Genomic DNA, 22,916 nt, shown 5'->3' on the forward strand with positions numbered 1-22,916 from the left:
CAGGAATCGGGATTAAAGGTGATGATCAGCTGAACATCATCAGCATAGATATTGGAGGCCGTGATTACGAATAATGTTACCGATGGCATGAGTGTAATAGGTGAAAAATATCGGGCCAATGACCGATCCCTGGGGGACACCATAAGGCAGATGAACCTTATCAGAATAGCATCCCTTCACAAAGACCTGACTACTGCGATTTTCAAGGTAGGATTGGAACACTCTATGGGCATCAGCAATGATGCCAAATTCTTGGCTCAACTGCTGCAACAGAATACGGTGATCCAGATCCACCGTATTAAATCCAGCAGTCAAGTCAAGCAACACCACAAAGACAGCCCTGTTGTCATCATTGGCTCTGAGAATGGTATTATGAACGGCCAGGAGTGTTGTCTCGGTGCTGTGATGAGGCTGTGAGCAGCCCGATACACTGACTGCAAAGGCTCAACCAGTTTATTGCTTTTGTTTATTTATACTTGGTGACCTGAGCAGAGACATCCTTCTCAATCAGTTTCCCCAAAAAAGGCCAGATTGTAGACATGTCGGTAGTTAGAGAGCTGCTGTTTGTCAAGGGACATCTTCTTCAGCACAGGCGTGATGGTAGCCCTACGTAGCTCAGCAAGAAAGCAGCTAGAAAGGAGGAAGTTATTGACGATCTTGTTAACAATAGGGAGAAAGATATGGAGATGTTTCTTTAACAACTACTATAGGTCGGTAAGAGGTCTAGGTCATATGACTTGGAGGTTCATTGCGTTATTATTTTTGATAACTCTTTTTCAGACACAGCTTCAAATTTGTCAAGCGGGCACTGCAAATCCTGCAATGTGCTAGATATAGAATATTGAGAAGCGGTGTTTGAAGAGGTAGTATGGACAGCATCAACATCAGCACGGCAACACAGTCAGGACAATGTTTTTTGATTTTTCGTCCGCTTTCAATACCATTCAACCGCACTTGCTGATTCAAAAATTAATGGACAGTAGTAGCGTGCCTAGTTCTTTCATGGCCTGGATTTTAAATTACTTAACCAATCGTTCTCAATATGTCAGACTTACGTCCAACGGTACATTGTCTCATATGCTTACATCTAATACTGGTGCCCCCAGGGTACAGTTTTAGCACCATTCTTATTCACTATTTACACGTCCGATTTTAGATCGAATGACCCTGCATGTCCTGTTATTAAATTTGCGGACGATAGTGCCATGATTGGGCTAATTGCCGATGATGATGATACTGTTTACCAACAACAGCTTGTTCGGTTTGTCAACTACTGTGATGCCAACTACTTAGAGCTAAATGTCTCCAAAACAAAGGAAATGGTTGTTGACTTTAGAACCTCTAAAAGTCGTTCTCCAGGTCCCGTTGTCTTAAAAGGAGGCAACGTAGAGCGCGTGTCATCATACAAGTACCTTGGCATCATGATAGATGACAAGCTGAACTGGCATATACATGTTGATCACATGGTTAAAAAACTGAACTCTCGCATGTATTGTTTCAGGAAACTGAATTTCTTTCATGTCAATTCTCGTATTCTCGCTTTGTTTTATGATTCAGTTGTAGCAAGTGTTTGGCGATATTGTTTACTTTGTTGGGGAGGGAACATTACCATAGGGGACAGACAGAGGGTGGAAAGGGTAATTAAAGAGCTAGTAGAATCATAGGCTCACCACGACAGGCTTTCGAGACAGTGTATACTGATCTTTTGTTGAAAAAGCTCACCGATGTGATGGAGGATCCCCAACATCCACTCCACCATCGCTTGTCATATCACCATAACTCAAAATCTGGTCGTATGCAACTGCCCCGTGCAAATACAGACAGGTACCTGAACTCATTTGTTCCTCAAGCTATTTTTTATCATAACTTGAAGTACCGTCGTTAATTTATGTTTTCATTCCATTTCTAGGGAGTACCCTTGAATTTCATTTTGCTTATAATAACTGTTTTTGTATAATGCTTGTTCTCTAATATAATGTAGTTTTATGATCTCATATGTGCATGTAATTTCCAGAAATGGATTAATAAAGTTTAACTTGACTTGACTTGACTTGACGAATAGTCTCTACTTTAGCAATGAAATATTTACTGAAATCATTAGCTAATTTAGCTGGAGAGCCTATCTGGAAGGTCACGTGAGGTCTTATTCAAAAGAGCATAATAGTCTTATACATGTTCTTAGTGTTACAATATTGTCCTATGTCTTACTATGACCGTATTTCTACCAAAATCTGATTTTTAAATCTGATTTTGGGAAAAACAACATTACTCATACCAAGTACCAATCGAAACTAGGACTATTTTGAGAGATTCAACTCCATTTTGTGCTAAGGCCCAAAAACGGAGGGAGGGGGGGTCTTTCCGTTAGGCCAAAAAAAATAGTTTGTTTGTCCTCCACAGCTTTGAAAGAGGACGTGCCGGCGGGCGAATTTTTTTATTTTTTATTTATTTATTATTTTTTTCGGATTTGGCGTATTCCTGGACCTTGCTAGAGCTAAAATACTACAATCATTCATGGTGACGTAAAAAAACCAACATTTTGTTTCTTTAATATGCAGTTAAAGTTATAATTTGTGTTCATATCATAGTCTTTTAATGATTTCAAATCCAATGTATTTTGAAGTCACTAAAAATAATAGACTTTGACATGAACACAAGTTATAACTTTGCATATTGAAGACACAAAATGTTTTTTGGGGGCTTTTTTATTTTCAACCATGAAAGATCTTAGCATTTAGCTCTAGCTATAGGTCCAGAGATACTCCAAATCTGAAAAAAAAAAAGAATTTTACTTATTTTTATTTTTAAAAAATTTAAAAAAAACATATTGGTCAGGCCTTCATCTGAGGAGCGGGCGGTGGAGGACAAACAAAAAACTTTTTTTTTTGGCCTTACCAAAAAAAGGAGTAGGCCCTATTTCCGGAATTCCGTGAAACTGGGAAAACTTTCAAGTCAAAATTCTTATAAAAGTTGAGACATTTTGATAAGCCCACATGTCATGATATCAAAACTTTCTAGGGGCTGTCAGTTTTTTCAGAATGGGGCTTCGTGATGAATATAATGGGGGCCAACTCATACAATTTTTATACAAAAATAGGGGGGTCATAATTTTATTACACCAAGAATATATTAGTCCTATTGAAATTTTTGAGCACGTTAAAGTTTACCATCTTTACTTAGATTATTTTACAATTAACATTTTCTGCTCGCACATTAAAGGAGGATGTCGTGATCCTAGCATCCGTCTTTTATGACATTGTTCAGTAGATATTCACGAAAAAAAGCTTATTCCCAAAATTTCAGTTGTGGAGTCCGATTTGGCCTTTGCGAGTTAGGCCCTATGCATGATTATGTGCATGCCTATTACACTGCTCCATAGGCCACTGTTGTAATTTCGTTCTGGTATTAGTACCGTACCACCGGGGTAGGCCTAGGTCTATACCAGAACGAAATAAATTCAAATTTGACGATTTTTTTGGCTAAACGAACTAAATCTGCAAGACGTTTTGGGTTCATAAACATGTAGCCATAGAAAACATACCGGTAATGACTTTTTTTGAGAATAAAAGTTGGGGGATGAGGCTGTAGATCACGAAATGCCATTTTCATACTAGCCTACAGTCGCGCGATGATAAAAAAATGTTTCATCCGAGATAGGGGGTCATAGAAAATTTCAGCCCGCGATAGGGGGGAAGGTCATAAATTGACTCCGGTCACCGACAAATTCATGCCCCTCTCCCCCTACCTAACCCGCAACTATATCGATGACCCGCAACCCCACCCTTAATTTAGTATCGCCCATCGCCCATCGATCCTGGATGCGCGGTTCCTAATGTCAGGATAGGTACCGCCCAAGTCTACTGTCAAAAACCAAAACAGGGATCGATATAATGGGATAGGCATCGTAGTATTACGTAACACACCAGAAGATGTAGTTTAACTCTAGACAATAGGCGCCATATTGCAGGAGGGTTAGAGTTCATAGAGGAAACGTTAAAGGTTAGTAGATTAGGTCACCCAGGCACATCACTAATGTGTTTCACGAGTTGTAGTACCGACAGGTAAAAACATTGATTTTGTAAAATGCTCGCGATTTTTTAAAATTACTAAATAAGGTTAGTACTTCAAACCATTCTTTGATGAATCTATGCAATATGACGGTAATTTTTGAAACATCTTTGAAACCAACCCCAACAAAGATACTGGTGCAACTAGTGGTGAAGCCAAACCTGAGGAAGATGTAGCTACCACTGGAGATGAAACATTAAACAAGGCTGAGACATTGAATTTGGAGTTCATGAAATTAGATCTCAGTAGTCTGTCATCAACAATGGGGTTTATCAATGCTTACAAAGTTAAAGGATATCCCTTGCATACATTAGTGTGTAATGCTGGTATAGGAACACCAAAACAAGGTGAATATTTCAAAATACTGTAAAAAATTCAATAATAATTATATACATGTATGCCTATTAAGAAGTTGCTCGGACAAGAACAAATTTTTAGGGTAGTTTGTTAAACTTGTGTGTTTTTTCTTTTAATTTACAAATGTATGTAACACAAATATATTGTAAATTGTTGTTGTCAGAGCAACTCCTTATAGGCCAATATGCTTATTATCAAATTTATATCCTGAGGGTATATTTGTAGAATACAGCACAGGGGTAGTATTTTGCTGCTCAGTGTGAGAATCAAACTCAATTCTTGCAATGGTTGTCTGGAATGGAATATGACACCATCTTTGCTGTCTAAACAGTTCATGAGAATTAAATTTGATTCATGCAAATTTGAGAATTGAATCACATGACTCCGCATGAAAATCAATATATGTGGATTCTCGTCGCAATTCTAGCCGTACCGCATGGAAGCTAAGTGACCAAAGTGTTCAGTTTTCTTCTTTAGAAGACTTTTAGATTCCCATCTATGATTATCCCCCCCCCCCAAAAAAAATTTATCTTCCAATGTTACTGTTGTGAGTTGTGGGTGTTTTTTTTTAAATTTAATTTTGATTATTCTCTTTGCAGAGTACACAAGTGATGATTTTGAGATCCATTTCCAAGTCAATTATTTAGGCCACTATCTCATGATACTCCACTTGTTACCTTTGATCAAGCAGAGTGGCCCTAATAGTCGTATTGTGTTTACTACAAGTGGGGCCTTTAGTTTCAAGACCTCCACTGCTTTTAACATAGATGATATGCAGGGCAAGATATCATCTAATTCATGGAAGATGCAGGGCAACTCCAAACTTTTTCAGGTAAGTGATTTTGTGTTGAACTTCAAGACAACCTCCACTGCTTTTACAAATGTGTGCTAAAATGGTTGCTTGTATTTTGAATGTTGTTATTTCTTTCAAATGTATACTCTCATGTGTAGTAAGGAATATGATATCAGATATATTTTGTCTTCCTTTTGTACATCTGCACTCTTGACTGCGGTTTATTTCCCTTCGTTGTTCAGGCATGTTGTTTTGTGTTCCCCGTTTCATATTTTTTCTTGTCATGCATTGTGTGTAGCATGCATCCAGAAGACCAGACCTGTCTATTGCTGAATCACTTGATTGCAGCTTGTTGTTTTGTTCGATACACTATTATTTCTTGGCTTATTCTAGTTCAAAAGTATTTTTAACATATTGGTTTTTAATTATCTGTAATTATTCATTCATAGTGTTTATTTCCATTTGAATGTATTTGTACAGCACTTTGAGATTCATTGGGTTTAAGGTGGTACTACACCCCTTGATAAATTTGAGACTATTTTTGCATTTTTCTCAAAAACTAATAACACACTGGTAACTACACAGGAATTTCAGTGGCAAGGGGTATGTTATTTATGATAAGGAAAGATGTACCACTAGAATGTACCTCATTTCTTAACATACTGTCTTGAATCACTGAATTTGCAGTAACTGGATTCGTTGCCCCTATAATATACATAACTTTTGTTACCAGTGTGTAGTTATTTTTTGAGAAAAATGCAAAATTAGTCACTAAATTTATCAGGGGGTGTAGTACCACCTTAAGGCACTTTATAAGCACCTAAACTAAAATATAACTAGCAGGGCTCACAACTGCCAAATTAAACTGACTCATTGAAAAACATCTAACTTTATGCACTGCTTAAAGAGACTAAAATTTGTGATCCTTCAATATAATCCTTTCATGTCATGCTTAAGGGGGTACTACACCCCTGCCCAATTTTGAGCCTATTTTTGCATTTTTCTCAAAAATTATAGTGCATTGGTGACAAATAAGATATGTATATTATAGGGGCAAGGACTACAAATACTGCACTGGAAATTTTATTTCAGCACAGACAACAGTTGTGGAGTTACAGTCAAAAATGAGGGAAAACCAATATTTGATCAATAAATCAATAACTGCTTGCCTTGAGTTGCTGAATTTTCAGCGCAGTAGTTGTAGTCCTTGCCCCTATAATACACATATCTTATTTGTCACCTATGCGCTATAATTTTGAGAAAAATACAAAAATAGGCACAAAATTGGCCAGGGGTGTAGTACCCCCTTAAATTTATATTATATGTTGTTGATATTGATTGTCTTATTTATGTAGGTGATGAGCATGTACGCATTTGAGAGGCGTACCAAAAGGTCACAAGTTGGATGGTTCGCTGTAAACCCTGGTGTAGTCAACACAGATATTTTCAGAAACTATAACTCTGCATTTAATTTCATGTCGAAATCACTGGAAACAGTGGGTAAGTACATAAGTATTTGTGTGTGTGGTGGAGGTTGTTTATTTGTGTATTGGGTCGAGCCAAAAGAAATAACTATTTTGTTGATATACCGTAAAACCCCGTCTACAAGCATATAGTATGCTTCTGATGAAAGCTACATTAATCCAGTCGCCATTATGGAGTTTGAGCAAATAAATTACGGATCCAAGCATATCCAAACAAGTATTATTTTAAGACCGATCAATTGTATTGGTATATTAACGCTGGCTTCGAATTAATTAAGCTTCTATAAAAAACACTATATATGCTTGTAGACGGGGTTATACGGTATCCTAAAAGTACTTTAAATTCTATAGATTTAAACTTCATCTACATACATGTATATAAGTCTCTGTAATAACATTTCTAATTTATTCATGTGGTCACTGATTACCCATGGAATAATACAATTCTCCTTATAGTCCAGGAGCAAGATCCCACAGGGGGCCTAAATAAGGACTTGGTTCATCCCCCACTACATACAAGGTTTGACACCATAGGTAGTTAGTATGGACCCTCTAGATCACTGCTAGGTAGGTAGTGGACTCAAATTGTGGTATCACTTTTTTTTTACAGGTCATTTTATGAATGGACGTATAATCGCATAAATTCACCAAAAATATGACAAAATTAAGGGGTAGGGGAAATATTAACTCCAAGAACTCAACTTTTACTCATAATAATGAATTTATTTTGGTATGAATATGTAGCTAATTGTTTGTTCTAACTGCCTAGTATTATTTGAAAGCAAACCTAGGTTTCATTTGATCATGATTTGGAGTGGCCAGTCCATACACTAGTGAAAAATCAGATTTTTCACAACAATGCGTAGGTTGGGTGTTTTTGTGACATTGGCTTCAAATTTTACTATTGTGCCAATTTCTATTTTCAAAATTGATTAAGTTTCCATTTTTTAATTTTGTTTTTAATATCAAGCATATCTAGGCAAACTTTGATGTTCTGGTTCAAATATTTATGTATGTGCATGTTTGCTTGCATGTTGGTTTGTGTTGTGTGGGTTTGGGGTACGTGTGTGTGGGTATGTGGGGTGGGTGCGGGGTGTGTATAGGGTTCAGGGTTGGGGAGTTTTACGTGTCTTAATATGTCACCCGGCTGAACTATATTACTTCTATTAACAAAATTTGTTTGTTAAGTTGCCATTCATGTAATATTTTGAATATTTATATGTGTGGGGTGAAATCAACCGCTGTTTGTCAGGAAAATAGACTGAAAATGTAAAAAAATAGTTACTTTTCCACATGTAGCAGCGTGTGTAACAATATTAAGGGGTAGGGGAAAGATAAACCATCATAACTCAACTTCAACTCATGATAATGAATTCATTTTGGAATTAATATGTAGCTAATTGATTGTTCAAACGTGTTAGTATTATTTTAAAGCAAAGCAAACATTAATTGTCAGGTAGATAGCCATAAAATGTGAGAAAAGGTTACTTTTCTATGTATAAGCATGTCAAATATGGCATTATTAAGGGTAGGGGAAATAAAAACCACCATAACTCAACCTTTACTCATAATAATGAATTCATTTTGGTATCAACATGTAGCTAATTGATTGTTCTAACTTTCCAGTATTATTTTTAACAGAAAAACCATAAGATAGACATAAAATATGATAAAAATGTTAATTTTCCAATGTGTAACAGCGTAAAATTTGACAATATTAAAGGTTAGGGGACGTACAAACCAACGTAACTCGACATTTATTCATTATTATTCATTCATTTTGGCATTAATATATAGCTATTTGGTTGTTGTGATCTTTTAAAGCAAAATAACCATTAATTGTTAGCTGGAAAGACATAAAATGTTTAAAAAATGTCAATTTTTCATGTGTAGTACCGTAAAATATGACAATATTAAGGTGTAGGGGACATTCAAATCACCAAAGCTCAGGTTTTACTGATGAAAATGAATTCATTTTGGTAACAATATGTAGTTAATTGTTAGATCTAACTTTCTAGTATTATTTAAAAGCAATTAAACCATTAGTTGTGAGGTAGATAGACATAAAATGTACGAACATGTTAATATTCAATGTCTAACAGCGTAAAATATGACAATATTACACTGTAAACAAAGTCTTGTAAATTTTACAGTAAAAGTATGTGCAGCCAATCTGCCAACAAAACCCTGTAAAATTTACAGTATCCTGTAAAAATGAACACACTCAAAATGCTGTAAAATAGGTATATTTGGCGAGTTATTTTAGAGCTTGAGAATGTGTTTAGGATAAAAATGCTGACTGACTTCAAAAGTCCACCTTCCCATAGAACAGTTTTTTACATCGCCTAACTGTAAAATTTACAGTTTCCTGTCAAGAAAATACAGTTGAAACCTGTAAAATTCATCTTTTTTACAGGATACTGTAAATTTTACAGGGTTTGGTTGGCAGATTGGCTGCACACTTTTACTGTAAAATTTAGTCACGTGATATTTAGTACTTAATCGTATAAGTGACCATTCTTACAGTGTAGTAATGATATTGATATTGCTTAAACGTTGAATTATAACTCCAATTTTAATTTCAGCTTTGATAGGCCTAGATAATTTAAACTAAAAAATACAGTATTTGCCTGTTTTTATCAATTACAGCCAAATACTGTAAATAATTAGCCTTTTTTACAGTATTTTACTGTAAATTTCACTGTTATTTTTTACAGTGTAAGGGGTAAGGGGACATACAAATCACCAAAACACAGGTTTCACTGACGAAAATTAATTCCATTTTGGTATCAATATGTAGCTATTTGATTGTTCTCATTTTCTGGCATTATTTTAAAAACAATTAAACCATTAGTTATCAGGTAGTTAAACATACAATATGAGAAAAATGTTAATATTCAATGTCTAACAGCGTAAAATATGACAATATTAAGGGTAGGGGACATACAAATCACCCAAACTCAAGTTTTACTGATGAAAATGAATTCATTTTGGTATCAATATGTAGCTATTTGATAGTTCTAACTTTCTAGTATTATTTTAAAAGCAATTAAGCCATTAGTTGTCCGGTAGATAGACATAAAATGCATGAAAATGTTAATATTCAATGTCTAACAGCGTAAAATATGACAATTATTAAGGGTAAGGACATACAAATCACCAAAACTCAAGTTTTACTGATGAATATGAATTCATTTTGGTATCAATATGTAGCTATTTGATAGTTCTAACCTTCTAGTATTATTTTAAAAGCAATTAAGCCATTAGTTGTCCGGTAGATAGACATAAAATGTATGAAAATGTTAATATTCAATGTCTAACAGCGTAAAATATGACAATATTAAGGGGTAAGGGGACATACAAATCCCCCAAACTCAAGTTTTACTGATGAAAATGAATTCATTTTGGTATCAATATGTAGCTATTTGATAGTTCTAACCTTCTAGTATTATTTTAAAAGCAATTAAGCCATTAGTTGTCCGGTAGATAGACATAAAATGTATGAAAATGTTAATATTCAATGTCTAACAGCGTAAAATATGACAATATTAAGGGTAAGGGGACATACAAATCACCCAAACTCAAGTTTTACTGATGAAAATGAATTCATTTTGGTATCAATATGTAGCTATTTGATAGTTCTAACCTTCTAGTATTATTTTAAAAGCAATTAAGCCATTAGTTGTCCGGTAGATAGACATAAAATGTATGAAAATGTTAATATTCATGTCTAACAGCGTAGAATATGACAATTATTAAGGGGTAAGGGGACATACAAATCACCCAAACTCAAGTTTTACTGATGAAAATGAATTCATTTTGGTATCAATATGTAGCTATTTGATAGTTCTAACCTTCTAGTATTATTTTAAAAGCAATTAAGCCATTAGTTGTCCGGTAGATAAACATAAAATGTATGAAAATGTTAATATTCAATGTCTAACAGCGTAAAATATGACAATATTAAGGGGTAAGGGACATACAAATCACCCAAACTCAAGTTTTACTGATGAAAATGAATTCATTTTGGTATCAATATGTAGCTATTTGATAGTTCTAACCTACTAGTATTATTTTAAAAGCAATTAAGCCATTAGTTGTCCGGTAGATAGACATAAAATGTTTGAAAATGTTAATATTCAATGTCTAACAGCGTAAAATATGACAATATTAAGGGTAAGGGGACATACAAATCACCAAAACACAAGTTTCACTGACGAAAATGAATTCCATTTTGGCATCAATATGCAGCTATTTGATTGTTCTCATTTTCTGGCATTATTTTAAAAGCAATTAAGTTTCCCACGAGGGGTTGAAGGTCATAATGGGGCCAATACTAAAAAATTATCCTATCATGTTGTAATGTTGTAATCTCAAATTGTTCCTCTCATCGCTAAGAATTTTAAAAAAGACAATTGTCATAGTTCTACGAAGCTTAGTTCAGGGGTTATAACGTCGAATATATCAATATCATAAATAAAGGTCAAATTTTAAAAATGGTCCAATTGCACCAATTCGTCGGCTGTATTCCATAGTGGCGTATAGTGAATTTTGGTCATTTTTTAGAAAATTGGCACATATGTTTTTAATGATGTTCTCTTTCATTTTTTCTAAGTCTCATTAGTCATAATTAGCTAATTAATTAGTAATTAATTAATTAAATGTGGCGTATAGTTACAAAGTGACATTTTTCGTATTCCATAGTTGCGTATCGACCATACGCCACTTTTTATACACATTTTATAATTATGAAATATCGGCAAAATGAAAAAAATCGTATGTCATAGTGGCGCACACGTATCGGACCTATACGCCACTATGGAATACGAACGACGAAAAGTAACGCCATAGGGATTACACGGCGACCGAGGTTAACGTTAGGTTAGGGTATTGCGTTTTGTTCGTTTTCCATAGTGACGTATAGTTTTATTTTCAGTTTGCCAGCAATAGTATGTATTTATTTCTTTTGAAAAATATATAACAATAAAATTTTACTACAGAAATTTCACATCATTTACAAAATATAATGAATGTCTGATTTACACAACTCGATTTTAAATTGGCATTTCTTCAAACCCGATTTTCTCGAAAAGTTGTTTATTCGCGGCGCCCACTATACGCCACTATGGAATACGGACGACGAATTAACGTAAGAAACCTCAATCGTATACTACATTCAATTTAAGTTAATGCAGCCAAAGTTGAGTTATGGTAATATTTCCCCTACCCTTAATATTATCATATTTGACACTGTTACACATGGAAGTTTTTTCTCACATTTCCTTTGTATCTACATAACAACTAATGATACCAGGACGTTCGATGAATTCATTATCAAGAGTAAAAGTTGAGTTATGGGAGTTTATATTTCCCTACCTTGATATTGTCATATTTAGGAACCGTTCACAAACACTTGTAAGGGGTGGGGGGGGGGGGCCTGAAAAAAATGATCAAAAATTTTCCTGGAAAAATTGAGTTTATATGATTTTCTATGGGGTTGACCCATAATTCTCATGTCAAAAAGGGGGCCCTACAATTTTTGAGGTCTGTAAAGGGAAGGGGGGCTCGAAAGAATATTTTGCGATGAAATTTTTTTGCATCAGGCCCTCCCCTTACAAGTGTTTGTGAACGGTCTATTACGCTGCTAGATATAGAAAATGACTTCTTCTGACAGTTTCTGTGTATCTACCTGACAACTAATGATCGCTTTGTTTATAGAAAGTTAGAACAGCCAATCAGATACATTTTGATACCAAGATGAATTCATTTTCATGAGTAAAAGTTGAGTTATGGCAGTTATATATTTCCCCTACCCCTTAATATTGTCATTTTACGCTGTTAGACATAGAAAAATTACCTTTTCCTCGCAGTTTCTGTATATACTGCCTGACAAATAATGGTCGCTTTGCTTTAATATAATACTAGAAAGCTAGACCAATCACTTGGATATATTTTGATACCAAGATGAATTAATTTTCATGAGTAAAAGTTGAGTTATGGCAGTTTACATTTCCCCTACCCCATAATAGTGTCATATTTACGCTGTTAGACATAGAATATTTACCCTTTCCTCACAGTTACTGTGTATCTACCTGACAACTAATGATCGCTTTGCTTTGAAATAATACTAGAAAGTTAGAACAATCACTTAAATACATTTTGATACCAAGATGAATTCATTTTCATGAGTAAAAGTTGAGTTGTGACAGTTTATATTTCCCCTACCCCTTAATATTGTCATATTTATTTATGCTGTTAGACATAGAATAGTTACCTTTTCCTCACAAATACTGTGTATCTACCTGACAAATAATGGTCGCTTTGCTTTAAAATAATACTAGAAAGTTAGAACAATCACTTAGATACATTTTGATACCAAGATGAATTTATTTTCATGAGTAAAAGTTAAGTTATGGCAGTTATATATTTCCGCTACCCCTTAATATTGTCATTTTACGCTGTTAGACATAGAAAAATTACCTTTTCCTCACAGTTTCTGTATAAACTGCCTGACAAATAATGGTCGCTTTGCTTTAAAATATTACTAGAAAGCTAGACCAATCACTTGGATATATTTTGATACCAAGATGAATTAATTTTCATAAGTAAAAGTTGAGTTATGGCAGTTTATATTTCCCCTACCCCTTAATATTGTCATATTTACGCTGTTAGACATAGAAAACGTACCCTTTTCTCACAGTTTCTGTGTTTTAACCTGACAACTAATGGTCGCTTTGCTTTAAAATAATACAAAAAGTTAGAACAATCAATTAGATATACATATTAAATTGAATTGAATAGAATTAATACCAAGATGAAGTCAATATCATGAGTAAAATATTTAGTTCTGATGATTTATTTTCCCTACCCCTTAATATTTTTCTATGTTATGCTGATATACGAGGGAAATCAACATCAGTTTTTGTTGGGTTTTTGGGTTTTTAAACATTTTTGTCTTTTTCCCAGTGGTTACTCACATCCTACACATAAATATTCACATCAATGGAAACTTAACGGATTTTGTAAATGGAAGTTGGTGCAGTGAAGTGACATATTAAGACATGTACACACACATTCATCCCCTCACCCCCACACATACCCTATGTACACCCAGCACCCCCCACACACACCTCGTCCCACAGACACCCCAACGAACTCATACATATTATAATGATTGGAACTCTTACAATAATGTTTCCCTTGATATGCTTAACATTAAAAACAAAATAATTAAACATTAAAATTTAAATTAAAAAATTAAAAATGGAAACTGAATCAATTTTGAAAATAAAAAGTGGTATAGTTGTGAGATTTGAGGCCAATGTCAAACTTTACACATATGGTTTAAAAAATCAGATTACCACTCATTTATGGACTATATACTTCCAAATATGCTCAAATGAAACCTGTTTTTGTTTAAAATAATACTAGAAAGTTAGGAAAATCATTTAGCTACATATTGATACCAAAATGAATTCAAAATCACGAGTAAAAGTTGAGTTATGGGAATTTATATCTCCCTACCCTTAATTTTGTCCTATTTTTGGTGATTTTATGCGATTATACGTCCATACATAAAATGACCTGTAAAAAAAGTGATACCACAATTTGAGTCCACTACCTACCTAGCAGTGATCTAGAGGGTCCATACTTACTACCTATGGTGTCAAACCTTGTATGTAGTGGGGGATGAACGAAGTCATTTTTTTGAGGTTGCTGCTCCTGTACTATTAACGGCTCTTAATTAGTTCCCAGAGGATTTCTTTTCCTGTCCTTGACAAGTTTCCAGTTTGTCTTTACATACAAGGGCAGTATAATGACCCAGATGACCTTGTTTAGTCCAGCTTTCCAGAAAATGACTTGCCTATGGCAATTGGTTGTAAAATGTTGACAGTTGGTTTCAAATTGATTCATGTTGTCACAGATTGCCCACGGAATAATAAAATTCTTCTTAACAGCTCTTAGTTCCCAGAGAATTTCTTTTCCTGTCCTTACAAAGTTTCCAGTTTGTCTACATACAAGGGGAGTATATGACCCAGATGACCTTGTTTAGTCCAGCTTTCCAGAAAATGACTTGCCTATGGCAATTGGTTGTCAAATGTTGACAGTTGGTAACAGGTATGATCATGCAGGAAGCAGTTTTGGCTTCAAAGATTGTAGGACTGAATGAGTTATTACTAATTTTTCAGCTGAGATGTTGGAACAATGGAACTGATTGCAAAAAGATGTTCACAAGGCTATAAAAAGAACATTTAAAAGAAAAACACAATAAATTTCACACATTCAACTTAAATATTTTTCAGGCATTGCCAAGTCCGCTAAACAAGGAGCCGAAGTCCTTCTGAGAGCTATCCTGGATCCAGCATATGATGGTAGAGAAGCACTGTACTTCGATCACAAATGTGCAACAAACTCCCACAACCCAGGAACACTTGCCAGGTAAGCCAGTACTTAATCTGACTGTAAACTTAACATTATTATCCATAATGTATGATCTTATATAAATATGAAATTGATTAATTTGTTTAAAATTTTTTAAGTTTGCATATTTGTGATGTTTACACATGTCCCAATGCACCTAAATGGAATCAGCTTAAGTTTTGGGCATGTTCCCCTAGCAGCTGATTATAGCCCCGGGATCATAGCATATAACTCAGTTTTCCACAATAACAGAATTATGACATTTCGAGGCATGTATGGAAACTAAGATCCACTCAAGAAAGTGCTTAGTGTTTATTTGCAGATGCTTAGTGTGAAATACTGTGCAAGACCTTTAATCATGTTTGTTATTTTATTGACAGAAATGTTGAGAAACAGGAGGCCCTTTGGAAATACAGCTTGGAATGCCTAAAAGATTACATCAATGATGACATAATGGCAGATCTACAACTTCCTACTTAACAAGGAGATGATGATGCAAAGGGAGCAACAGCAGGAAATTAGCTAGACAGGTGATGGGATTCTGATGCAGAGTTCAGTCGCAGGCATTTGTCACCACCCGAACATTTTTCTTTACCCCAGTTCCCCCAATATTTTTGGATCAAAATTGCCCCGTATTGGGTCCTGTATTTTGAGCCAAAAGTGTCCTATTTAGGGATAATTTTCCCCACCCACAAAAAATTTTACTTTGCCAAGAAAAAAAAAATCCTGGTGCAGTCAGTGTGGCAGTGATGCATTTTCACTGGGTTCTTGCAGATTTGGCGAGAATATTGAGTTATGGTAGATTCATGAATAAAGGAATCACAAATTGGTATATAAACAGGTTAGGCAATAGAAACAAATTAGTTTGATCTTTCGATCAGCCATCGATGCTTGTTCGATCCGTGTTATATATTTATGAAATAAATTTACTATTGTTATGTGATAACATAGTAATTTATGCCTTTAGTGAGACTTACCGATATAAATTTAGCATTAATTCTGATTAATTAGTTGATAGTTCATTAATAACAAGCATCAAAGCAGCATCGACGGTTGATCCAAAGATCAAACAAATTTGTGTATGGTGCCTTACTGAGTGCAGACAGTGATAATTGAAAAAATGGCTTGAAGTCTTTGAATGTATATTACTATTAGGTTGTAAAAAAATCAGTGTCTTATAAAGTTTTTTTCCTAAGATATCTTTGGATATCCTCAGCCGTGGGCGCCTTGATGTTTTATGGTGCTACATTTCCGGCACTACCTGTGTAATGCATGTAATGCATGTAATGCAGATTGTTGTTAATTATACATGGCTTAAGATTATCCACATTGTGGATTTGTGAAAGGTGTGCAATATTTTTTCATATTTGCAAAAAAAGAGGAATATAATGATAAAATGCTAACAGTAATGAAGTATATTGATTTTCATCAATATCAATGCTTATTTGCATCTGAAATAATACAATGTATACCATAGCATGTGTTGAGATTTGGGATGACAAGAAGCAAGTATACAAAAAGTCCCAAAAATTACAATTTGCTAGCGTAGCATTATCTAGATGAAGGTTTTTACGCTTTTTTGGTCAAAAAAGGTTGACATTTTGGGAAGAAAGTCCACTTTTCACAAAATGCCCCCCTGGAAAAAGTCCATTTTTTCAAAATCAGCACCCCCCTGTTAGCCAAAGATAGTGTTGTCACTGATTTTTATGCCCAAAACATGAATACCAATACAGTGCCAAGTAGTGGTAAAACACTTGGTGTATGGTGACTATTATATAAAGGGCATCTATTTTTACTACACATTGTGTTTATTAATTTGACAAAAGTAGACAAAAATTATACTTATTAGGACTAAAGTGTTACAACTCACACATTGAACTGAATTGTTTTATTTTACTCAAATTATAAATTATTTATGAATATGTAAATATCACATGGTGCTGGTTAAAAGTTAATGCTTTGCCATTTTATATTTAAGGGAAGACAAGGTATTGTTGGTCGAAGCAAGCAATGAAATCGATTTTCATCATCTAGATCAATATATTATTGAAAAATAACACCTTGATGTTTTGCAAAAGTTCATTTTACAAATCCTATACTTTTGAAAACTTGCTTGATTTATTGTTGTTAATGAGTTATGTACGTTTTACAAAAGTGTTGTTGTTTCAGTCCTTTTTACAACATCTCAAGAACAAAAGGACCTACAAAAGTATATCTGTGATATTTGAATTCTTCTACATGCTCGCTATGAAATGAGTAATGCCAAAGCTGTGAACTGTGAGCTACCAAATCACAACAGTTTAAAATAGTTAATAACCTTAATGTAAATCATGTGAGCCAAACAATAAGTATTTATTGCACTTAAGGTTAGCAACTATTTTTAATTGTTGCGATTTGGTAGTTCACAGCATCTTGCGAATGGTAGTGAGCTTTGGTAAAAATTACATTGCTCAATTCATAGCGAGGGTGTAGAAGAATCCAAATATCACAGATATACTTTGTAGGTCCTGTGGTTCTTGAATTAAGTTGTAAAAAGGGCTGAAACAACCACACTTTTGTTAAACGTACATAACTCATTAGCAATAATAAATTAAGCAAGTTTTCAAAGTATATCATTTGTAGAACACACTTTTGTAAAACATCAAAATGTTATTTTTATATAATATATTGATTTAGATAATGACAATCAATTTTTTGGTTGCTTCGACCAACAATACCTCGTCAACCCTTAACACTAAATACCTCATTGTATTTGTATTTTGTAAATTTTGTGCAGACATCTATATATAATGTTGTGGGTAAGTAGGTGTTTATATGTACCGTAAGCATATATAGTGGTATTTTTTATGAAAGCTACATTAATTCAAAGCAAGCATAAATATGCCAACATAATAGATTGGTCTTAAAATAATACTTGTTTGTATATGCTTGGATCCGTAATTTATTTGCTTAAACTCCATAATGGCGCCTGGGTTAATGTAGCTTTCATCAGAAGCACTACGAGGTTTTACGGTATGCCATATGTAATGGTATTTAAAATCTAAGATTTAAATATCTGTAATTTTTTCCCCAAAAACTGGTAGAGTGAACTCAGCTTGCTGCTTGTAACCGTAGGGGTTTCTGGTGCAACTGCACAGTGCAGTAAAATCGTTGTCTGAGCAGCAGGAAAGTATGAAACCAGCATAGTGCCACAGGTGTCAGCCTCTCTAGATTCTACTGCTGGCATTGGTAAATCCTTCAAATATTGCAGCTGCACCGAATGTTACTGTATTTTGCTGGCCATGAACTTGGAAGCTGCATGCCTGCGAACCTACATGTAGTAGAGTTCTACGATAAACACAAAATAATTTTTCTTAAGAGATTCAAGGCAAGTAAAGATTCAAAAACATAAAAATGATAAAATTGGATGTTTCTTTTTCACCCAATACTACAAATTTATTGGTCTAGCTATGAGTTTTAAAATATTGGACTCGACTACGTGTCGTGCAATATTTTAAAACTCATAGCTCGGCCAATAAATTTGTAGTATTGGGTTCAAACCACCCAATTTTATAACAGTATTTTACGCTTCAAACTGTAGGACCAGGAGCCATCTTTGGGACCTGGTCCAGGCATGCTTAATATAAGCCCTGAGTAGAGTATTTACATTTATTTATACATGGTATGTGACTACTTGTCAGTAATTAAATTATTTGCGCACATACCAGATATCTTGTATAGTAGTTTATAATTATGATCTGCAGTTGAATTCATGAACCTTTAAATGTTGACCATTGTATTTTTTTACTAATGACTTGAGAATGTTACATATCCCAGGTATAGACCAAACTATACTTATCCTTTTGACATTAGGGATATTTTGGAATTTCTTTCTCTTACCAATATCAATAAATCATGCATTTATAATTATAAACTTTCTGATGTGCAGCACCTCTGGTATAAGTGGTTCCAAATCTGCTTATTTTGGGTCATATCTTATCCACCTTAAAACCGGCTGGTTTCTCCACTGGTATCTTCAATTAACACGCATATGTGACATATATATGTGATGTGATCAAGCAAAATCAATCGGAAGTCGGATATATTGATTTTCAGATATACAGTTTCTTTTGTAGCATATTGTTTTGAAAACACTTCAGTTGTTTGTATCTTTAGAATTAAATGTTAAATTAATGGGGTTTTCTGCAAAATGTAGCTTTGCAAGTGCTTTATACAATCGTAAAAAACTTAAAATTGAATATGCCCAACTTCAGACTGATTTTGCTTGATCACACCACATAATATCCATTGGTTGGTCACTTTGCAAGATTTATAAATTTGCCTGTGGTCAAAATATATTTAATATGTCTTTTGTTATACATTGTATGTTTTTTTACTCTTAATAAGTAACAAATATATCGTTCAGTAATCAGTACCATAAGTGGGTAAGTGCAATAGCTGCAATGAGCACCGTGTAGCTGCCATAATGTGAGTACAATATAATATGTGTAAATTGCCAAATATTCACAGGGCAGCTAAGGTGCATTATTGGGTATGTAGTTGATTTTTTTTTCAAAAATAAAATTCAAGAGATTTAAACTGTACACCATGTCAAGTACATATTATTATGAGTCATATTTGTTAGGATTCCCATACTAGATCCCACACTACCTAATACCATCCCATAGAGATATGTACTAAATGCCTTATTAAAAAACACATTTTCTTCACAGGAGCAGGAGTGTCTTTGACCTGGGGACTTGGATCTTACCCCACACAGCTATGATGGTTAACATCAGTCCTTACCTGATCTCTTAGACAAGGAAAAAAATAATAGGTTGACCATCATTATCTTTTACGACTGGCCCTCGAAGTCCATGTCAGGGACTCGCACACTCACTAGGCACAAAATCATGTTCACCAATTATATCAGATTTAGCATTTAACTTAATTAGCATGCTTCAAGTAGATTCGCGAATTTCTCTCATTCGATTTGAATCAATATTATACTAAAAGTTAAAGATCCGTATGCATAAAACATGTTAGACCAGCTCAAAATTTAGACCTGGACAACTATGTAGGTTAGACTTGGGAAGGATCCCTTTTATTATATATTCTTTTTCTTCTTAACTCCTAGCGAAGTCCAAATATTTAAATACAGCTATCTAATATTAAGCTACATGTATTTGTCCTTAACAGGGCCTACAATAATATAGAACCAGATATGCAAATATCAAAATGTTTCTTTTCCGTAGGACTAATCTCCATTTTGAACAGTCACCCAGCTTTCACCTTTTGAGCAAGATTCAAATTTGATTGACCCTTACCTGCTTATGGACACTTATGAATTTTAGGAACATCTTCAATGTGTTTTTGAACCTTTTAAAATAGGAAATTGTTAAAGTGAATCGTTTCATATAAAAAGATGAAGATTATGGATGTGGCGGATAAGATTTGTCATTGATGTTCTATAAAAACTCAAAGATCAAGGACGCAATGTGAATATTAGGAAATTGTTAAAGTAGTGAATCGTTTCATATAAAAGATGAAGATCAAGAATGTGAGGGATGAGATTATCATTTATTTAACATTGATGTTCTATAAAAACTCGAAGATGTAAAACTATCATGATATTCCCATCACATCCTTGATCTTCGATTTTTTATAGTACATCAATGACAAATTTCATCCGTCACATCCTTGATCTTCATCTTTTTATATGAAACGATTCACTTTAACAAAATCCTAATATTCACATTACATCCTTGATCTTCGAGTTTTTATAGAACATCAATGACAAATATCATCCGTTACATCCTTGATCTTCATCTTTTTATATGAAACGATTCTCTTTCAACAATTTCCTAATATGTGACCGTACAGCACGAATGAGCCGTAAATGTCCTCAATTGTATTCTGAGTTACAGTGTAAAATGGGCATGAAGGTCATATTCATAGGTATTTCAATTTGGTGCTACGTGTATCTCATTAAATGTTTATATTACATCCTTGATCTTCAAGTTTTTATAGAACATCAATGACAAATCTCATCCGCCACATCCAAGATCTTCATCTTTTATATGAAACGATTCACTTTAACTGTTTCCTAATATTCACATTACATCCTTGGTCGTCGAGTTTTTGTAGAACATCAATGACAAATATCATCCGTTACATCCTTGATCTTCATCTTTTTATATGAAACGATTCTCAACAATTTCCTAATATTCACATTACATCCTTGATCTTCAGTTTTTTCAAAATCACTTTCCATGGACTTGGGTGGGTTTTTATTCATGTATTCATTAATGACAATCTCATCCGTCACATCCTTGGTCTTCATCTTTTTATATGAAACGATTCACTTTAACAATATCCTAATACTCACACTACATCCTTGATCTTCGAGGTTTTATACAACATCAGTGACAAATCTCATCCACCACATCCTTGACCTTCATCTTTTATATCATACAATTCACTTTCAACAATGTCCTAATATTCACATTACATCCTTGATCTTCGATTTTTAGTGAATAGTAATGACAAATAAATGATAATCTCATCCGTCACATCCTTGATTTTCATCTTTTTATGATACAATTCACTTTCAACAATTTCCTAATATTTTTCACATTACATTCTTGATCTTCGAGTTTTTATAGAATATCAATGACAAATCTCATCCGTCACATCCTTGATCTTCATCTTTTTATATGATACAATTCACTTTCAACAAATCCTAATGTTCATATTACATCCTTGATCTTCAAGTTTTTATAGAACATCAATGACAAATCTCATCCGCCACATCCAAGATCTTCATCTTTTATATGAAACGATTCACTTTAACTGTTTCCTAATATTCACATTACATCCTTGGTCGTCGAGTTTTTGTAGAACATCAATGACAAATATCATCCGTTACATCCTTGATCTTCATCTTTTTATATGAAACGATTCTCAACAATTTCCTAATATTCACATTACATCCTTGATCTTCAGTTTTTTCAAAATCACTCTCCATGGACTTGGGTGGGTTTTTATTCATGTATTCATTAATGACAATCTCATCCGTCACATCCTTGGTCTTCATCTTTTATATGAAACGATTCACTTTAACAATATCCTAATACTCACACTACATCCTTGATCTTCGAGGTTTTATACAACATCAGTGACAAATCTCATCCACCACATCCTTGACCTTCATCTTTTTATATCATACAATTCACTTTCAACAATGTCCTAATATTCACATTACATCCTTGATCTTCGATTTTTAGTGAATAGTAATGACAAATAAATGATAATCTCATCCGTCACATCCTTGATTTTCATCTTTTTATGATACAATTCACTTTCAACAATTTCCTAATATTATTCACATTACATTCTTGATCTTCGAACATCAATGACAAATCTCATCCGGCACATCCTTGATCTTCATCTTTTTATATGATACAATTCACTTTCAACAAATTCCTAATGTTTATATTACATCCTTGATCTTCGAGTTTTTATAGAACATCAATGACAAATCTCATCCGCCACATCCTTGACCTTCATCTTTTTAAATGATACGATTCACTTTCAACAAATTTTCTAATATTGCCATCGCATCCTTGATCTTCGAGTTTTTATAGAATAGTATTAAATGACAAATAAAATTAATGATAATCTCATCCGTCACATCCTTGATCTTCGAGTTTTTATATAAGATTCACTTTAAAGAATTTTCTAATATTCCCATCACATCCTTGATTTTCGAGTTTTTATAGAATAGTAATGACAAATAAATTAAAATCTCATCC

The 22,916-nt window shown here is 34.0% G+C and overlaps 1 protein-coding gene across 1 annotated transcript; it reads left to right on the top strand.

Annotated features, from left to right (window-relative positions):
* Positions 1–87: 87 nt before the first annotated feature.
* Positions 88–17,299, top strand: LOC140165533 (uncharacterized). Its single transcript, XM_072188819.1, has 7 exons — positions 88–413; positions 1,157–1,637; positions 4,172–4,415; positions 5,025–5,257; positions 6,574–6,718; positions 15,006–15,141; positions 15,504–17,299. The coding sequence occupies exons 1-7, from the start codon at positions 88–90 to the stop codon at positions 15,601–15,603; spliced, it is 1,665 nt and encodes a 554-aa protein (XP_072044920.1). The 3' UTR covers positions 15,604–17,299.
* The last annotated feature ends 5,617 nt before the right edge of the window (positions 17,300–22,916 follow it).

Source organism: Amphiura filiformis, chromosome 12 (assembly GCF_039555335.1).
Source record: "Amphiura filiformis chromosome 12, Afil_fr2py, whole genome shotgun sequence".
In the NCBI taxonomy this organism is placed as follows: domain Eukaryota; kingdom Metazoa; phylum Echinodermata; class Ophiuroidea; order Amphilepidida; family Amphiuridae; genus Amphiura; species Amphiura filiformis.